Genomic DNA, 21,641 nt, shown 5'->3' on the forward strand with positions numbered 1-21,641 from the left:
ATAATCTGATTACGAACGCTGAAGTGCAATTCAGGGCGATTACAGATTTTGAGTGCGTACTGCATCCATGATTCTCTGACGTTCTTCGAGGAAAAAGTCTAAATCAACTTGAAGACGGTGCTTTTTTGGACTTGCCGCTGAGCTCATTTCGCATTCGATTTTATCGATGCGCTTGCGGATATCATCGAGCATCTTGTAGTGCTCAGAACGCACTCGGATAGCAGCCTCTTGATCCTGTTCTCTTGCAAGTGTGATTTCAGCCTCCCTCGCGGCTGCAATTCTACCAACGAGCGTTACCAGCACCTCCATTGAGTCGGAATCAGCTTTGGGCTTCTTGTTGGGAGTTCGTCTGCTTGAAAGGCTCTCGCGTGGCCTCTTTTTCGTTGAACTGGGTTTGCTTAGGGTTGCATTTCGGCGCTCACGTGTCGGAGTTGACGGTGAAAGTGAAAACGAATTCGTCCTCCTCATACATTCCGCCACGGGCACTGTTAAGAGCCTCTGGTCGCTTCTGTTAATTGAATAACAACTTTATTAGATTGCACGCTTGCCACTCTCAATCTATAGACTTACCTTCAACCAGTACCATAAATACAGTACGTCTATTTTGCCATGCACAAACTGCTTGAACTCCTGTTCGTGAGTTCCAGATAAACGGAAATTTACCGAGCAAAAGCTAAAAAACGAAGTCAGTTTTTTCCAAAGCTCCTTCAGCTTAGCTGGGTTATGAGGAACAATGACGCCAGGATCAATAACTTCAAAGGCAGGATCATCTTCGATAAGCCCTCGAAAGACCTCATCATTTGAGTGATACTCGGTAGCCACGTCGCGCCAAAACTAAGATTTCGCTGAAGACTGAACGTCATCCAAGTCAGTTCGATCAAAGCTTCTTCCTGCGTATTTTTAATAATGATTTTGCTAGTCGCTGCATTACTTACAATATGGCTTACGTCACCTGTAGCTTCAATAAGCCTCATGAACAAGTTATCGGATAGCACTACATTAGCTAAACGAAACGTGCAGTGCTTCGTTCGCCGTGTTCCGCCCGCAGCCATTGTTGAAGCTGCCGAAGCACTTTGTCCGCTGTTCATTAGCTCGTCGTAGCGCCGAAGACACCTGATCCTATCCGCCTTGTTTGTTCTAGTGTTGAGTTTGATTTCACGTAAACTACACTCTTTCCGAATGAGATCTTGCGACTTCTTTTCGTACGGCTCCCAGGCGAAATGCCCCTCCATTATACCACCGCTGCAACTAGGGAAGACTGTCTCCGGAACACGTGCAGCAGGTAGAGCATCTTCTTGCACATCAATATCCCACTGTCTATGGGGAGAAGCAGTAGCACCTCGGCGGCCAACGTTTGGTGATGCGGCTGCAGCGTTAACTAGCTCAGGGTCTAGACGTCGAGCAATGGGGACGTCTGGCTCCATAGATCGGTGGGTTTCTCCTTCTTTGCTGTGATTCGCAGTGTCGTCCACTTGGATTGGTTATTATCACGTAAAATCTATCCAATCGGAATGTTTGATGATTTTTGAATTCCATTCCCAACCAAAGTGTAGGGTTAGGGAACGCATGGAACGCATGCGTCAGAGAGATACTCCGGTTGGAAACGGGCCTAAGGGAAATGGTCAATTTAGTAGCCGCTTTGAACAGGGAGAAGTCTAGAGCAACAGAATATCCACACTACAGAAACAGCATATTCGGTTTGGTTCTGAATGATTTCGGTATTTTTCAAAATATACGGAGTAACAGATCCCCAGCTGCTATCACGCAGTTGCGCAGGACAAATAAATAACTTCAGCCTGCCGTGTCAGCAAAATTGAGACATTCAAAATTTTGAAAGTCTGTGAGGACGTTTGGACCGCTCATTCGAAGATTTTCCCGCTCCCAGACAACCCACTCAAATCGATGGTAAGCCGTGATGTATGGCTCCTTGCAGTGCTCTTAACTGTCTAACGTGCTGTTGTGTAATGCACAGCCACCAGAAGAAGAGCTTCCTCCTTATCCTGGCCACAGCAAGCAGCGCAAGACCCCTTCCCGGGATCCCGTCGTGCTGTCGCGCCAGCAGCAAGCGGAAGCAAACCGCGTGAAGATTCGGTCCGCCACTCGCGCTGCGCAAGAAGACGTTGAGCCACCAGCGAGACGACTACCCCCTCTCGATCAAGTTGTAAGACACGGCGGGAAGGAACTGACGCCGCGCCAGGAGCGTGTGCTAGGCGCGAGGTACGGTGATCGCTTTCCAAATCAACGCAAGACGAACTCACCGCTTGCAGCCCCGGGCGAAGAATATAGATGGGAAGCGGAGGTTCTGAAGACATTGCAAGCCGATGAAAGCACGCATTCGGACTATGTTGCCAGCGAGGAGATAATGGACATGGATGATTTGGGCGCAAGTTTGGATGGTGCTGGAAATAACGATGCGCTGGCGGAGGTGCTCGACCAGCTGGATGAGGAAGATGAGCTTGCCTCGCATGGTCACAGTAATGACGGCGACTACGAAGAAGATGGTGCGATGGAAGACGTGTCCAGTGAAAGCGCAGAGTCCAGTGTGAATCACGAGGAGGAAAGACAAACAGAATTTAATACAGAAGATGAACCGAATACACATAAGATGGCATCGCATCTATCTTTGGCGGGGAATTTTTCTAATTTGGAGGATATGCCGGTTGCTGGGTCTTTCCTGGAAGGTTTTCCCGTCTTTTGGAACTCGTGGGATAAATTTTACGAGGTGTTTGCAAAGTTCCAGGAGGCTACATTCCAGCTTTTTTCTGCCGTACGAGCACATCAGTCGCTGCAAGGAACCGGAAGATTTCTGCCGAGCAGAAGAAGGCGAAGAAGAAAGACCCTAAGAAGACGAAGGGAAGGCGAGCGACTGGCGGCACACTGCTTCCTGATGATTGGGAATTGTATAGCAGAACATACCTGTGTACGCATGGAATGCCGTTCGACAGCAAGGGCACTGGTCAACGCGAGCACACTACTGTGCGTTCAAGAGGCTGTACGGCGCGTGTGAATGCTCGTGTGCGACTTAGACCTGGTGGAAAACGATTTTATTTGGTGGTGAAAGCAACCGGCATCCACAATCACAACTTGACACACCACCAGTGGTTTAGCTACGCTGAGAACCGACGTATTGATAACCCGCAACTTCGCGAAGACGTCGCTGTGATGGCCAAGGCTGGTGCAAAACTAAGAGGTATACTAGAGTATCTTCGCTCCAAGACAGGTACCGTATTCGTTTTGTAAATCTTCGGTGCATTTTTTGTTGCACTAATTCTGATTTGGCTGTCTAGGCAAGCGCACAAATTTGAAAGACGTACATAACATGACTCAGACAGCGAAGCAGGTGTTCCGCGGTGGAAAAAGTGATGCAGAGCGCGCGCTGTCGGTGCTGGATGAATTTATTGAAAGCGCCCCAGGAAATACGGCCGGATTTATAGTGGTAACTTCAACACGAATTGATTTTGGTATCACTTTGAAGCCAAACAGAACCAAACCAAAATTATACAGAACCCGTGGGACTTAGAGTTTTTTGCGAGGTGTTCCTGCTCCAGGGAAGCCCAGTCAAGTCTATATTTTGAAAAACGGCTGTGCGTTCAATTTTTCATACTCAGCGCCATATTATTGTATAGGACACATAAGCAAACGACGAGATTTGATTCGCTAGAAACTATGTAGACTATAAAAGGCGACATGTACACTATAAACGACATCAAACTTACGCACTTACCGAGCTCTTACCGCGTAAATTACTGTCACTTCGTCATTTATTTAAAAGGCCATTCTCTGTTGCACACAGAAAAAATACGTTGCCCATCACGCGTGTGTGAGAGACCTTATTTTCGTCTATCCATTTTCTGTTGGACTAGCACGATCCTTTGAACAGCTTGCACACTTTGGTCGATATCTTCAAGAGGAATAGTCCAATTGAAACGCTACTTGCGCCATCAAAAAGAGCAGACACACAGCTGTTTTTGTGTTTTTTTTACTGATTAAATGCTGTAGTTTGGTTGCGTATATGGGACTTGCAAGTTGGGCGCTACGTATGACGGACTTGTCAGTTTAGTAGCCACATTTGACTTAATTTCATTAAACTGATCGATTCGTCTGATCGATCCAAGAAGACTAAGGGTTAGGGAAAGGAAATCCTGCCTCATGTCATATTTTAACCATTTCAGTATTATAATCATTTTATAAACTGCTACAGCCTAAACCCATGCCTCTACCACAGGTTCAATTTCCGTCGCTGGCGCCTGGTCAGCTTTCTTCCTGGACGATATTGTTTTCCTCGCCTTGATACGTCTATTTGACGCTTCTGCTTCAAGAAGCTGGCGCGTCAGAATACTACAACCTGTACTCTTACGCTTCCTTTTGTTTGTTTTAGGTGATGGAGCAGGAACAATCAGGATCTCTCGTCGCACTACATCGGATACTTGTACCCACGCTGTTTCACGCTGCGATTGTGGTAGCCCGTTGCGCTCAAAGTTGGCCAGCTTTGCATGCATAGTGACGCGCGAAAGTAAACATATTCCACAGCTCCTGAACCCAGCAGCGAGATTGCTTCCTAAGCAGGCGTAATTCCACGCCAATGCAGCCACTCCTAGTGCAGTCTGCTTGTCGACAGTTCCAGACCCAATACTTGGTAGCAGTTTATCAAAACGGTTCTTCAGACTCGTCTTAAAAGGAAAGCAAACTGCCACGTCCATGGGCTGGAGAAGATGCGTTCCATTTGGCGGCAAACAGACGAGTATAATACCCAATCGTTCTGCTGCGTCAACAATAGCCAGTGATATGTGCGAGGAGCAGCCGTCCATCACGAGTAGTAGCGGTCGTCTTATTGGAGTAGGAATAGCGTCTGAAAAGAATTGTAGCCATCTTTTGAATAAAGAAGCCGTCATGAATGCTTTTTCAGTTGCCGTTACCCCCGCGCCCTCAATTTGACACTTTTCACATATGTCGTCGTTTACACTCTTTCCGGGAAAGATGAATAGAGGAGGAACGACGAATCCACTCGCACTTCCACATAAAACGAAACTCAGATGGAAGCTTGTCTTGCCTTCCTTGTGCCACACATTTTTAGATCCTTTAGCAGCGACCACTTGCTTGTGCTCCCTCGTAGTGCTAATAGCAGTTTCGTCAGCATTAAAAACTCGTGCTGCGCCAATTTTGCGCTCTATCATGACCTTAGCTAGGGACGAGAACAACACTGCAAGATCGCGTTCTCCCACTTCGTTATAGCACTTAGAGACGGACTGTGACGTCCTTAATGTGAGGGACGGGTGACGCTCCAGGAAGCGGCGCAGCCAGCCTTCCTCCATCGACAAGCCGCACACCAGCTGAGCCACCTGCTGCGCCTTCTCAAGGAGGTCGTGGTGGCTTACAGGGTGTCCGACCTGCTGCCTCCCAAGCACCCAGTCTCGGAGGCTTTCTTCTGCGTCTTCTGGTAGCATGGGATGCGGACCGCGACGGTTGGGCTTGCGAGGAATCCCTTTCCGAGCTAGAGCGACGTACTTCTTAAGCGTGTTATGGGGAATCTTGGTTTTGTCGCTCGTTGTCTTCGTAGTGGACCCCGAAAGCACCTCTTGAACGGCGGCGTCAAGTTCTGCGTCAGAATAAGGTGCGCGAAGCCTTCCCATTCAGCAGGGCTGGGAAATGGGCGGGAATTTTTCCAGATATAAAGTGTTTCAGGTTTTTACTTAGACGGAGCAATTGTAGTTTTGGCAAATCAAATCAGTAACCGTATGGGTACATTGACGGTATTGGCTGAATATAGGTCGGCTACTAAACTGGCAAAAGCTACAAAATTGACCATTTCCCTTATCTCTATGGTCGACAGACGACCATCTAACCTTTCATACTACCACTTCTGTCACTGTCACATTCCATGCGGCTTATCTCCTGTACCGGTATGTCGTGCTAGAGTAGCGCTTGCATCTCTACGCGCTCATTGTTGGTCCTGGTGCGTAAACTGCTCATCACAAATCCTCCGGCTGAGAATACACGTTCCTGAAATGCATTGGAAGGGTTTCTACCCAACCAAACACGGGCCAAAGCTGCGATGGGGGGGGGACTTGGTACAGCCGTGATCTCGGTACCAATGCAGGATGTTAATGTTCTCGCAGACTGCCTCCACATGCCAAAAAACAGTGCTGTCGCGATGAACCCGGAGAAAAAAAAGTAAACTCATCCTTCTTCATAGACTTCTCGGTCGTTTGTTCGATAGAATTCCCGAGTCGTACAGCTCGCTGCAGAGATGGTGTACCCCGTGACCACACACGACACAAGGATCAGTCGTTGTTAGTTCTGCATAGGCACAGTCGGGCTACGCGCACTTCATTGCGTCCACAGAACAGGAGTGAGTGCTTGCAGGCTGCTTGAGTACTGGGAAGCTGAAGTTTTTCAAAGTGGCATTCAACGTCGGGGCTCAACTACGCGTCGCACAGCGTACGACGGCCATCCAACTTGTTTAAGGATACAGATTGACCTTCATTCGAAAGATCTATCAATAGTGAGTTGCACAGTGTGCCGATAAAAACTTGCATCTCGAGAGAACCCGTTGATCAATGACGAAGGTCGACAGGCGCTACATGATTTCTATAGCTGCCGGTCAGTAAAATGGCAGATATAATCTGATTACTAATATTGTGCATTTCAATGCTTTTGTCCTTTTCACTTAGCCTGATGCTCGATTTTTAATAAATAGATGTCGTTTTATTAAATCGAGGTCTATAAAAAGTACAATTCGATCTTGCTAGGCTAGCAGATGAATCGAGCTATGGCAGCCAAATCGACCGTTCGGGATCGATCAACCACCAAATCCACATCGATATCCTGTAAATCGATCCTTTTTGCCGTTTTGAAATGGCAATTCGATCACAGATAAACAAATCGATGCCTGCGTCTTCCCATCTCACTTTTAAGCGTGGTTTTATGCGCCGACCATGCTCGATCTCGGCTATAAAACGGATGGACATTCCATCTGCAAAGCACAATAACTACATTAGCATTATTTTGTCCCGCGTCCTATTTACTGGTTACTGCAGTAAGACGGAGCAGTAATTTGTAGCACACCAGAAATTAAAAAAATACTGATAATACCTGCATGCGAGATTTGAAAAGAATATTCATATTTTACCGACTCAACATTAATCCAGAATGTGTATCGGTACTGCTGATGGTATCCAGAGCAAAGAGATGAAACATGGACAAGAAATCTCTATCGGATTTTAACCAACCGGTACCCAACTCGGTGTCGATCTCGCTGAACACAGTAATGTCGCAAGGAACCAGCAACAGCTACATTTAGAACACCCGCAGATTAAGACCCATAAGTCAATGAAGGCAACCGATCGTCAAATAACTCGTTGAGTGGTAGATCTGAGCACTTTTGCGAAGATTTGCTAAGCTCAGCTATGGACTACGTTTATTTCTCGATGTAGTGTAAGGGTAAACGCGTATATAACCCGCACAGGGCATCAGCCAATTAGTCAGGCCCCCCAAAGCACCATGATCAACACAAAACACTTACATACTCACATGGCTTGCGCGACGTGGTCGCTCCAGCGCCGTACTGTCAACTATCTGCAGTTGTGAAGTATTTGTCCCTTTTTCGCGATGTCATCAAGTTTAAGGCTCAAGGACCCGTCCCTGTGCCGAGAAGTGGCCGCGACAAGCAAATTTCTCACTCAAATGTGACCAAGATGCTGCTCAGTCCAGGCCGTCCTTATTGATAACAATGGGATGGGCCGATTTCGCATTCAGTGACACTAAACTGAAGATCTACGGTACGAACGCTTGGTGGCGGCTGGAGCGACTTTTGCGAAGACCAGGCGACTGTTTGAATCCTCGTTGCGGCGAGGCGACGGTTTGAGTGTCGGTTGGTATCCGAAGCGATCGATTACGGATCGTAGCTCACTTGATATTGGTATACATGTTTAGAATTATTTATTAGAGATAGGCCCGAAAGCGCAGCACAAATACATAATGGAATGCCCACTCAAGTGCACGAGCGAGGTCCGGCTTCGAGGTAAGCGTCTAGTCAAGCTTACTTGTGTGCTATGCCTGTCGGTGGACTGGAGACTTACTAGCGAGAGCTCATTCGGCCAAGAGGCTGTGTGGGATCGGGCGATTATATATCGGAAAGTTTACGTGACGGCTTTATCTTGCCTATTTACACAACTGCGAGTGTGTGTTGCCTCCCATATATTCTTCCAGCCGAGTGTTGAACACTCGGTGCCCTCGTAAAAGTCTTACCCGTCTTTGGTACCCTTCCGCTGTTGCGATTACGTAAACTCAGAGCACCTGCTACCTTTGCTCGTGCTCGTAGCGTATTATCCTTTTCACTGGCTGGCCTATGTAAGCGATTTGAAAGGTCCGGTCTGTCCTGGTGCTAGGGCAGATCCTGGGTCTTCAGGTCCGCACGAACGATCGTTTGCCGTTCTGGTAGACGTATTGCTGTGGAATCTATCTACATTAGTAGCTAGAGTTCACGTGGGATTTCCAACACCACAACTTTAACAAGATCGGGTAATCGTATATAGAGGAAGAACGAAACGATAAAGCAAATAACCACCAGTCCTTGATTTACCATCAAATCTGTACCTAAAGTAGCACTTCCAAATCAACGCCGCGCTTCTCGGTAGCTGAGTTGTTTCGGTTCCAGTTTTCAGTTCCTGTCGCGTCTAGACCGCGTGACCGCTGAGCACGCAGTCTTCTCGTCTTCTGTTCCGGGTTCCTTTGAGCGTTCCCCAACCGCTCGCCTTCTCCAAGTGTGTCGCTAGCAAACGCTTCATCGCCTCCTTCATCGCGGTCGCCACTCTTCTTCTGGAGAGAGTGCCCATTTGGCAGAAAAGCACTGTCTACATCTGCACGTTGCGACACCTCATTGACCAGTCCAGTTCTTTTACAGCTTCAGTGCCACGTACCGTTTCCTCTGGTTTCCTTGTCAACTTTATACTCAGTCGGCGTTTACCTATCCAAAACGTACCGGGTACATCGCACTCGAACTGCCTCGTTGGCGACGTCAGGGGCGTTTAAAAATGGGCGGAAGTTTTTCGAGAGGGGGGGGGGCAGGGAGATGGTACAGCGTCGACTCTTGTCTTCGCTGAAGACTTAGCAGGCATTGGAGGCCACCTGTGTGGCAGCCGTGCACTCCGTTTCGGTCTACAGCCAGCACAATTGAAAGTTCGCATTGCAGACGGTAACCAAAAGATGACCACCGAATTGGAAACTCCGTAGTGACCGCGTTGGTAAATGGGAGCTACACCAGCTACTACTTATCGGTGTCTAGTTTTCGAATGGCCTCTCACGCAACCTCGTATCTGTCTGAGCGTTATCGCAACAGGGCCATGCTTGTCGTTTTCAGGCTGACTGCATCATCACAGATCATGCTGGGATCGACGTCGGTCATGCCCAGCTGCAGAATGACCTCTGGATTCTCAAATCAGTCCATGAAGTTCCCAAATACTGCATACCCACTATCGACCGGAACACGGCAGGCATGACACAAATTATTTGGCCACATAAATATCAATATCTCATCAAAATGGTTGACAAAGACTTAGCAGACAACATCAAGCTAGCAAACAGAAATGCTCAGCTCTGCCTCAGCTATTCGGAAGCGAAGCAGACCAAGCGACTCTAACCCCAACAATGTACCTCGGCATCTTAACCCAGGATAAGATCGGAGCAGCGCTGTCGGTAGACTTGACAATAGATCTACAGCCAGACCGCCTGGGAAATGTCCACATCCTCTCGATCACTGATCATGCTTCAAATAGCAACCGTGCCTATTTGCTACGTCGAAAAGGAGACACCTCTTGCAGAATGAAAGACTTCATTTACGAATTTGATTTGCAAAATTAGCAACCCCGTCAAGGTCGCTCGGATGAGGAGATGAATTCGCGGGCAGGGGGGGGGGCTTCATCGGTTCCTCAGTAGCCGCGGTATCCGGCGACATGTATCAGAGCCAGACACATCAACCTCGAATGGAAACGTCGAACGGTTCACCATACGTCGATGGATTCCACACGGGTGATGTGTCCTACCTCAGCGGTTTTGGGGGAACGCGATAGCCTACGCAAGCTATATTCGCAATCGCGTACCAACTCGTTCAAATGCCGACCACAGGTCCCCGCTTGAGACGATCACTGGCAATGCACCGTCCGACGACCACATACTGCGCGTTGTATCCACGTGTACGCTGCACGTACCACATTAGGCAAGCTCATCATTATAGAAGAAGGCCGAGAACGCTATCGTGATGGGTATCATGAAAATAAGAAGGCCGAAAGAGCTTTATATTTTTCAAACAAGAAATATCGAAATGAACGACAGTTTCTGAAAAGTCTTGATACTGTACCGGTGGCTGAATTTTTCGACGAAGCTGTTTCAGAAGCGATCCAAAAGACCAGGACACCAAAATCGGCCTTAGTGCTCGTCAGATCGGGCGCACCTTTGGTGAGCTTCCTATCGAAAAAATCTCAGTCAAGGATGGGCTCAAACTACCAGCCTAATTCCATTAAGCATTTGCGCCCGCAGGCTTTAATCCGGGCGGAGAAGTAGGCATTTCTCTCAGTGCATCCCCAAGATGACCACCCTCCACCACAGATCCATTAACAAGATAACGCACTGGAACCAAAGTCTATTATAGAAGCGATGAATAGTCCGTATTGGTGCGATTGGTCCGGTGCGATGCAGGAGAAGTTAATGGCAATCTCAGAAAAGCGACGTGGGAAGTGATCGAGGACCCACCGGACTCAGCAATTTAAAATGGGAATTATCACTGAAATTTGGCAGTACTGGACAACTATAGCGATTCACGGCGAGTCAGGTGACGCGTGGTTTTGACCAAAAGTTTGCCATAGACTATCGTATGACGTTTGCCCCTGTACACAATATCACAACCTGCGGCTTATTGCTGTGCTTGCCGCGATCTGGCATGCACTGGTGCACCAAGGTGATGTCCCGAACGTATCTTCTTAGATACCCAGTCTACACGCGAGCTCCATCAGGACTGAAGTTAGTGAAAGGGCAAGCGCTATTTCTTAGGAAAGGGCTCTATGGACTGAAGCAGAATTTAAAAAAATTGGAATACCATTGTTCACAGTTTTTTCTACATCTCGCAGTTACCGACGTAGACGGATGGACGCGTACCTGTACTTTCGTCAAAGCAAAGAGAATCAACTATCCGCTCTCGCCCAGTATCTGAATGATATTCTAGTCACGAGTGAAAACACTATCGACGCTGAGTGGATTATGACTGAACTTAGCCGAGCGCTTGATGGCCAGGGTTATACCAAGAAATGTCTGGGGCTTCACCTCGAACAGAGCGACACGGGAATTTTTCTCCTAATGTGGAAGCACTAATATATGCATGGAGAGCTATCGACCAATTAAACCCCGTTAGAAGGTCTGAAAACTATAAAAGATCCTGAACCAACACCGATATTGGACATCCAGTTGATGAGTGAGATGATCGGATACCTGCTCTGGCTGAACAATTCGACTCGTCCAGACATCACGATGCCACTTAATTATCTAGCGGCGGGAAGCTAAGCGTATACTGAGGTACATCCGGGGAGCATGTGATGTTGGACTGTACTTTCGACGCTCGCCAACAAAGGCTACTTCACTCCATCGAGCATCATACCCCGAGCAGATTGGGCAGGTATAGCACAAGCGCAAAATCTGTGTCAGGTGGCCTTCTAATCATCAACGAAATGGTTGTCGATTATTCGGCAGGAAACAATACGGTGTAGCTTTATCTACGGCGAAATATGAATATATCGGTAAAGGACTACCCAACAGCTCTTTGTTGAGCCAAACCTAGTCCCACCACAAGATACCCCCGTACAACTCGGCGTTGACAGCTAAAACGCTTTCATTACGATGAAGAATGATATCAGCAGCTCCAGAATGAAGCATGTCAACATTAAGTTTTCCTTAATCGGAATTACGTCCGCTGCGGCACTGTGGCTGTTTCTTCTGTCCGACAATAGAAATGAAAGCTTACATGCTGACGAAGCCACTAAGAGCAACCCGCCTCCATTATCTCATGACCATGATACACCGGATGACACGTGAAAATGCAACCAAAGCGTTCAGATTATCTCGTGGACAGCGTACTCTATGTAACAGCGGTAGGAAGCCGTCCATGTTGCAGCCTCCTATGGATTGTTTCCACCAGCTCAGTACATCTACATATCACAAAAAGCCATTGCTAAGAGCTAGGACTGCAGGCATAACAATCACAATCAATTTACTTTCCAATTTGGCCAATTCACTACAAGCAACTACTCTTCTAGGATACACCTCTGGCAGAGCCCGGGGCGCCCGCAAGGGCTGCCAGGGTACTGAAACATCCGGGCGGACACCTGAGGGTCGTCGCCGTATATCAATTCACTTTCTATTTTGACCAATTCACGACAAGGAATACTTTATAAAGGGTACACATCTGCCAGGACCCGGGCCCTCGCAAGGGCTGCCAGGGTACCAAAACATCCGGCTGAAGTTTGGGAGTCGTCGACGTATATGACGGTTCGAGGAGGCTTCGATGGTGGCAGCACTTAGAGGCACCGGCCAAGTGGGCAACTCAGGTTCACAAGCTGATAACATAACTACATGCATCAGGCGTTGTCTCTACGAATACAGGTTGAGCTGCAGTGGTCTATCGGTATTCTGTACAATGTTGCTTCCGATCGCTCGAAGATTCAAAAAGTCTTTGTATCCAGAGTTACAAATAGGCAAAATGCTATGAGATTGTGATCCCCCCCCCCCCCGAAAGAATATTATAAAGATGTCCTTTTCTCCATTTTTACCAACAGCTGATAATCTCTGCTGATCTGATGTTCGAGCTATCTGTCATCACGATAAACAAATTGGGATAGCTCCCCACCATGCGAGCCATCATACGGAATAGCTTAATACGACGTTGAGTGTCTTTACACACAGCGATGAAATCTGGTAGCTGGTGTGCTTCCATGGTCTGTCGATCAGTTGTTTTGATCTAGACGCTGATAGGCTGGAGGAGTTTGATGGAGGCACTGTCCAAGGATTGTCCGCGTAATGGAGCAAGATGCGTGACTGGCTATTCGATCACGTTAAGGCGTAGACGATTCTTTCATAGTGCATCCAACACGTGTACATTTTCTCTTGTACTCTACAACTAATGGCTACAGAAGTTTCCGAGCGAGAAGACAAACAGAAGGCTAATAGGCTAAAACATTGGCTTTTTTCAGCCCTATTCCATCTGCAAAGTACAATAAGTAAAGTTAATCTGGTCTTTCCTAAATCAAATATTAGCTATTATTAATTTCTGTAGAAACTTGAAATTGTAATGAAGACCCGTGTATTCGTTTATGGAAATTAAAGCGCAATATTGCACTTGAGGCGCTTGCCAACGCTTATTAAGATCACGAACCAAACGCTGCTTGAGATCGGCACCGAGGTTGGTGCAACTTCCATTTGGCTTTTAATCTGCCAATACGTTAATCGCCGTACTACTACTCGTAGCACTACCAGGAATATGTACCAGCTCAAACATGACTCTAACTCTATCCGCGCTGCAGTAGCGGATTTAAAAATACCGCATATAATTCTATCACTTAGTTAAACGGCGTTGACAGTACCGTTTTAATATTTTCATTAGATTGAAAGCGGTACAGATGTAGACAGCTCAACGTTCAAGCTCATTGTCCCGAAGAATGCCCTTCGTCGACTGTTTAAGTAAAATGTAACACTTAGGACGACCTTGCGTAATATATGAATAACGTATTAAAATAAAACTTATTTCTTAAATTTCAGAGCTTCTTCGTGCACAGCAGACTTTGTTAAATTTACAATTTTAGTTATTGTTTTGCTTGGCATTGTAAACTTAGACGCGTACTTAAGGAAATGCCTTATTTGGGATAATAATTCGGAAGAATTGTCGTAAAAGGAGTCATCGAACGACATGAGCTGTCAATTGACCAGCAGCTACAGTATTGTTAAGTTCGACGAAGAGCAATACATTAGTAGATTAGGAGAGTTTAGCGACGTGCTCGCTTTTGCATTGAACAAGTGGCAACGTAAGTAGTAAAATCGACCACAACCTTTATTGTCGAGGCCTTTCTATCACGTCCCAACGTTTGATCAACAACAACAAAAACTAGCCATTGCCAATGTGATGATAGTCCAGCTTAAAAGACCGGTGAATGGAAGGAGTACCGGTATCGAAGTCTTGGTGGTGCATGAAGATAAAAGCTTTTCGAAAGAAAAAGAGAAGGGTTTCAAATAAGAGTTATTTTCCTTTTTCTGAGTAAACCTGTCCTGTATGACATTTTTTAGACAGCATGGTCCTTGGTGAGGCCCCAACTCGTGAACAGATACTTGTCCAGTGTCGCGATCTGCGCAGGTGTCAGATTGACGCGCGCAACTTCCGAAACTTACTTCTTACGCTCAGGGTATACGGACTACGGCATTGTATAAAACCTTGGTGTAGGAAACAAAACATAGCTTACCTTACAATTTGTAAGAGTTCTTTTCTTAAGAAATTTCCTTTTTTCAAACAAATTACACGGCTAAACGTTGTGCAAGAATATCACTATTATAAGAGATCTTAATAGCTATAAAGAGGTCTGTAAACAAAGCTGTCGAAGCCGCACGTAGCGCCACAGCGGCATCTTCCGTCTACCTCTAGCCCTTGTTCGGTAGAAGCTGCAGTGGTTTTAATGCCTTGCTGCTGCCACTTGACGCACCATCGAGACGCTGGACATGGTGATTTCGGAGCTCTCCCTCATCATGCGGTACTTTCCGCGAAGTGATAAGTCCGCTCGAATGTGTCGTTAGGCCGTATCGGGCCAGCCGCCGCGGGCGTCACTATCGGTGGTCTCGAATGGTCCAAAATTTCCCCGAGCAGAGCGGAGATAAGTAAATAAGTGGATCGATAAGTAGATGATCAGACGAGTAGACGTAGAGCAAAGATAGCCGCAGCAGCTTACTCAACGCCGCGGCAACGAAGTATAGTGCCCTCGGGTGGTGTGCAGCTGGTGAACTCGCTGAGAAATTGTGGTTGTGCGCTTTTGAAAGAAACTGAGCGGATTGACACCGCCAGCACCACACGCGGAGAAGTTATCAAAGGACGCGGACACGCACATTGGGGAAGCAAAAACCACCTCTCGGACAGAAGGTAAATTCTCGACTGAACCAAAATTCTTTACGAGCTCCTTTTGTCTTACGCCTTGAGCATATTGCAGTTAATGTGCACCACATCAGAGCTCGACCTACTAATACATGCTCCGACACTCCCACTCCAAGGTCCGCGTTGTAGCAGTATGGCTAATCCTCAGCACTGCTCTCCAGAGCTGGGACCGGCTCTACATTCAGTCGCTCACGCAGTTTCGCAAACTGCGTTGATCCTAGCGGCTTCGAAAAATGTCCGCGAGCATATCCGTTGTGGCACTGTACTTGACATCAAAGTCTTTGCGCTCGTACAAGTCCCTCACTTAGTGATACTTCAAGTCCACACTTTTAATCTTGTCGTTGCCTTTCGTTGCCTTGATCACCTTGATCGTAGACTGGATATCTTGATACAGTACAGTCGGGCAACGACGGCAGAGATTCAACTTTTCGCAAAGATTGTGAGTCCAACCAATCATGACCGAACACTCAGCAGCAGCAATTAACTCCGCGCGGCAAGTATCGTCCTGGGTAATCGACTGCTTGTGGCTTTTGTAGGCGTACGTGCACCCATTCATTTTAAGCAGAAATCTAGTGATCGATCTCCGATCATCCTTTTTACTACCGAGATCTGCATCAGCATAGGCAGTGAGATGCAAATCCGGACTAGCAGGCTTTCTCCACAGAAGTCCATAGTCGTGAGTGTCTTTCAAATAGCGCAGCACTCTCTTTGCCATCACAAAATGCTTATGAGTGTACTTGCTCATGTACTTTCTGAGGGTCCGCACAGCGTTCGCGATCTCCGGACGTGTGCCTTGCACCAAATATTGAAGACTACCCACCAATTCTCGGTACGGTATGCTTGGGTCATTCACCCCGGGTTGACCGTCTTCTACCGGATCAGGCAAGTTGCCTATAACTTGCGGTGTAGCTACAGGTCTACAATCTTCCATTCCGAAGCGTTTCAGAATTTTGCCGATGTAGCCACTTTGTGACATCCACATAACATGGTCAAAAACATAGGAAATCTCCATATGCAATAGATCCTTCACAGGCCCCAAGTTCTTGATTTTATACTTAGCTCGGAGTTCGCTCAGAACCAGCCCAATGTTCTCATGAGTTCCCACTGATCAAATCATCGATGTACACGGTCACAAATATGGGGCTTCCTCCCCCTGAACGAGCGTAAACACCTCCGTCCATCTTCGTACGGCGAAAGCCACTTGACCTCAAGTGCTTATCAAGCGTCTGGTACCATATCCATGGCGCTTGCTCTATCCCATACAAATTCCGCAGCAACTGACAAATTCGACCAGAATTCGACCAGAACCGTCAAAATATTCAGGCACCTTCATATAAATCTCAGTCTCACCGATCGATCCGTTCAAGAATACAGTCACGAAGTCTACATGGCGAGCCTCAAGTTCCAAGGTCAGCGCTAGCAGCAAGACAAAACTTCACTGCCCCCTGAACCACCTCTGGAGAGTACGTCTCCCAGAAGTCAGCTCCATAGCTCTGCTGACACCCTTTGAAAGTGATTCGAGTGCGATGACGCACTAGATTTCCATGTGCATCACGCTTCCTCAGAAACACCCACTTGCTTGTCAGCACCTTCTTGTTCTTGGGCCTATCCCCAACTCCCACGTGTTGTTCCGCATAAGATCATGATACGCCTTATCTAATGCTTCAATTCATTTGTCGGCATCAGGCAAATTAAACGCCTCTTGCACAGTTTGTGGCTCCATCACCATATTGACGGCCTCAACAATCAAACTTGCAGGAATGCCAACTTCATAGTCTTTATAGCGAGAATTCGGGTGTCGAACCCGTGTTGATCTTTGAAACGACTCAGCTGTATCACTTGCTTCAGCTTCATCCTCGTCCCTCCCGCTGTCACTGAGAGCTCTAGCCACGTCCCTCATCGGAATAGCTGGATCGCCAGATCCAATCGGCCTTTTCTCTTCGAGATCATCTACTTCATCAGCTGCTACGAGATCAACTTCCTGTTGACCTTCACTGCCAACCTCTACTTCCTCCACTGAAGAGGTAGCTGACCAACCACAGGATTGCTGTCAGACAAAAACCGCAGGTCGTGCCCACCTTGCCCGATATGCATTTGAGCCCATGTGCCACGAGGTGTATTAAGCCTCATTGACAACTGCTCGCTTCCCACTGTAGCAGGAGCCACCTCGCCATCACTCAACGGAAATGTACCAGGCGCACCTGAACAAACCGGAGGACTTTCTGTGTGAAAAGTAGTGGTAGTAATATCACCGTCGCAACGGCGGCGCTTGTAAATAGAGCCATCAGAGGGGACACCCCGATCAGCACTCATTGTAGACGTCACAGGCAAATGGATAAACGGAATCAACGTAGGCAAAGTACGGGGCCGTCCTCATCCATAAGGATTATTGAGTAGACGCTCCACGGAGCTGCGATCCACAGTCCAGTCTTCCTGCAAGGTCAGTCAGATGGTAATGTGTATGTACAAAGTAGTGTACTTTATGTGCCATCCACTGAGCGTACTTCTTGGACGTTGCCGGTGTGCAAACTTAGCACTCGAAAACTCTCAGAATGCTTAGCAAAGTCCATAATCAAACCAGGCTTGCCTGGGTTCTCCAGCTTGTTTTTGCGAAGCTTCTTCGGCGTGAGCACGAGCACCACACAGCCCCAAGTCCGCAGCTTGGATACATCCGGCCGCTCACCAAAGCGCCTGAAGTAGGGCGTCTCGCCGTTCAAAGGCTTCGTTGCAGAAATATCCCTGACCTCGACGGCAAATCCAAATGCCTCTCCCCACAGAAGGTCCGGCATGTTTGCAGTCGTCAAGATGCAGCGCACCTGAGCCGCTACAATACTATTCATCCTCTCCACCAACCCATTCTCCTCAGGACTGTACCTGTTCGTCCTGGTATACTCAACTCCATGAGCAGTGAGAAAGGTAATCAATTCGGTTATTGAGAAGTTCACGGCCTTGGTCAGAGTTGAAGACCTCGATTTTATTTCCCTGGGCCAACAACCATTTCACATGCGCTATCACGACGCCAGAGGCATCTTCCTTTCTTCTCATCAGGAAGCCCCACAAGTACCGGCTTGCTTCATCTTGTACAAGCTGGAAATGTGAGCACCCATCGTACGTAATAATACCCATGTAGCACATATCTGACATGAGCTTCTGGAAAGGTCTTGTTGCACGGCGAGTCCTCGTCTTCTTGTTAGACATTCGAGTCATCTTCGCGGACTTACAACTCCAGCATGGAACATCACTGTCATCTGTCAGCTCCGAACCTATTCCAATTGCGACTTGCTGACGAGCCATTTGCTTTAGTGTAGGAACATTCAAACGAGCGAATCGGAGATGCCAGAGTGTCAACGATGCTGTATCACTACGTTGCTGCACCGACGATACCGACGGGACATGGTACACCGAGTTTGCTGTAGTCTTCAAGCGGTACCTGCCGCGAGACTTCATCAGCATTACTTGCAAATGTCCTTTGGACAGCCACGCAACTCGCTCCGAATCACGGAGACCACACTTCAATGTCCACCCGTCGCTCTTCAGTGCATCCAAACTAAGCAAATTATCAGGTGCCGAAGGCTTGAATAGCACACTACACAAATTAAAAGTCACATATTGGTGTGGCTGCTTACTATTCCGCACACGAAGCTGCACATGTCCAACTTGATCATTGTCAGGCACCTTGCCGTCGTATCCTTGAAATACGTGCGCAGTATCCTGCTGCAACTGCGACAGCAAGTCTTGCCGATTGCAGACGTGCACATCGAGTCCAAAGCACGTTTGCTCTTGCCATAATGCAGAAGCTGACGACGCAGCGACTCCATTTCACGCAATCATTGATCCATGGTCTTATCCGGGGTGTACATGTTGGAGTAGAACTCAGCACGAGCAAAGTATAGTTGTAATATTCGCATTTTGTCTGCTTATCTACGAAGCGGTTCCACATCGCTTGAGCTGTCTCATCCTGGCAGATCATCTCAGTATCAAGTGCCGGAACATCTGACAAAATTGCTTCACGCGCCATGTTATCCTTGACCTAAACCACTCGCTGCAGCAATGGATCTCTCCGATCAAATGTGCCATCAAAAACACTCCAGCAATCCATGCGAGTCAAAAATGCTCGAAGGTGCACTGCATACAGATCAAAACTGCCCTTCATTTTTGGTACATTATCCATCTTGACTGGTACAGTACGAGGAAAACCATATCCAGGCATCCCACCAAGCCCAATGCTAGTAGGGCCAAATTCAGGACCTAACCCAGCTTGGTCAGTCGAAAATGCACCATAATTGAAGTCCTCAGCTCCATAACCACTACCACTAACTCCTGACGCAGTGGACGCCTTCCAAAAATGGAGAAACCACCCGACATAACTGCAGCAGGTATGTCAAGTGCATATCGTCGAATAAACCGGCGGAGGCGTAAAAGTCGTCTCCATAACCTTCCCTACCCCTAGGTTTAATCTCTGTAGCCATCTTAAGGCTAGATCTTTGATTTTGTATTGAAAATGCTGACCATCGCTCTGACCCAATCCACAATCACTCCTACTGCATGTATCTGGCATATCTCATTTTTTGCGCCAAGTTGAAGAAGCATTCACTTTGGAAAATCGGCCGCTGGGAGCAAAGCGCCTCTGCTGTTGAGAAGGTACGTTCACTAAGCCTTACATTAAGTCTTTGCTGACGATCTTTGTACTTTCAGAGCATGGTTCACTCGGCTTCATACTGGAGCGGGCGGCGCATCGCCGACTCGTCGACCGAGGATGAAAACGCTCCTCCAAACCTGTCGCAATCGAGCACTATTAGCGAGCAGTATGGCTACAGCTCTACAGGGATGCTATCACCGCCGCGAAAACCGAAGCCTGAAGTGACTCCACCGCGTGCGGATGAAGTGGTGGCCCTAGCGTCACCGCCATACTCGCGGCCGCCGCACAGTCCGACGACGTCATCTCCAGTGCTACTGGAGACACCGCCAGCATCGCTTCCTCGCTCTCTGCCACGGATCCCCCTGCGTGATCGTCGTAGTTCCCGGAGAGAGCGTCGAGAAGCTGCTCAACCCTATCACCGACGTCAGGATCACCGTCGTGAAGCTGCCTCTCCGTCGCTGAACCCTCGAGGGCTGATGAGGACCAGTCCTAAGTCGTCACAACCACCACCATGTGCGCGTGAAAAGCGCTCTCGGGACCGCTTCGTACCAGCGGACTGGCCGGTACGTGTTGTTCACCTCCGTACTCAGTACAACCCGACCGGGTTGGTATTCCCAAGAGTGCCCCATTACGGCTGGTGTGACTGTCCGGAGCCATGCCGTGTCGGGGCGTGCAGGAACTCGCTGGTGCAGCTGTACTGTACCCCAAGCTGCTGTCCATACGACGCCAAGTGCGGGAACAGTCTGGAGGAATCAACCAAGGTGTACTTGGCGAGAAACACGCGTACGCTCCAGTTATCTGTAGTCGCTGCTGAGGACATTGATGCAGGCGAGGTGTTGGGTCAGTACTTAGGCGAGTTCGAGCACGTCAGCATGGATCCAGCACGTCGCCCACGGAACGAAGGATTCCGGTTGGTGATGACCCAACGACCGAAGAGGCCAAGCCACCCGATTCGTGTCGCCATCAACGCAGCTGAAATGGGTGGATTGATGCGTTTTGTGAACCACTCGTGTTCACCGGTCGCTCAGTTTGTCGAGGTCGCGAACGGACACCGCGCCACGGTTATTGTCGCCACTACAGAGATCGTACGTGAAGGAGAGGAGATCACCGTTGACTATGGCGGTGATCTTTGGTTCGTGTGCCGCTGTGGTCTCGCCTCCTGTCGTCATCGTGAGATCCAGGACCAGAGCGATCCGTAGCCGACGTGCTGTCAGGAGACGTGATGAGTGTAGGTAGCCCGTGCATACAAACCTACTGTAAAGACAAATGCTCATCTTCGATATGCTACTTGGACGTTGAAGTAAAGCTGGTTCCCTCACATATCGAAGCTTAGCGTCAACGTTGAAGCTGTGCAAGCACGGGTTTCGCGCCAAAACGCGACTCCATACTGTATGGTTCGTGAGCTCGTAGATCTTTGTTAGCGCGCGCTCGTTTCGGCGCGAACCCTTGTGATAGCTAGCTACTCACGCGTCCTAGGGCGCGCTGCCACAGTGCGGCCTCCAGACACAGCGAACGACGTCCCCGAAGTCTCATTTTTGGTTTTACTCCCATCCGAGCAAGTCCAAGCCCCGTTCCCGACCAAGTGTTTGTCTTCGATCGCCTCTTGCGCTCACTTCGTCCCGGTACGCTGCCAATCTCTTCATTGCTTCCTCTACTTCGTACTGACGTCTCATCAATTGCTGTTTAATTCATGATAGATGGCTAAACTAACTGGATCCACCAACTACAAGTTCACGGAGGTGCAACGCCTGCTGAGTCTTGTTGCTAAGTTCTTGCCGCTTGGTAAGGACGAATGGGAGCGTCTTGCCAGCATGTACAACTCGAACCGCG

The 21,641-nt window shown here is 48.2% G+C and overlaps 1 protein-coding gene across 1 annotated transcript; it reads right to left on the reverse strand.

Annotated features, from left to right (window-relative positions):
- Nucleotides 1–39: 39 nt before the first annotated feature.
- PITG_16857 (uncharacterized protein) lies at nt 40–586 on the reverse strand (the record flags this gene model as incomplete). Its single annotated transcript, XM_002897249.1, has 2 exons — nt 40–485; nt 571–586. 2 exons carry the CDS (start codon nt 584–586, stop codon nt 40–42), a joined length of 462 nt encoding a protein of 153 aa, XP_002897295.1.
- Between the last annotated feature and the right edge of the window lie 21,055 nt (nt 587–21,641).

This window comes from Phytophthora infestans, genomic scaffold (assembly GCF_000142945.1).
Source record: "Phytophthora infestans T30-4 supercont1.46 genomic scaffold, whole genome shotgun sequence".
Lineage (NCBI taxonomy): Eukaryota > Oomycota > Peronosporomycetes > Peronosporales > Peronosporaceae > Phytophthora > Phytophthora infestans.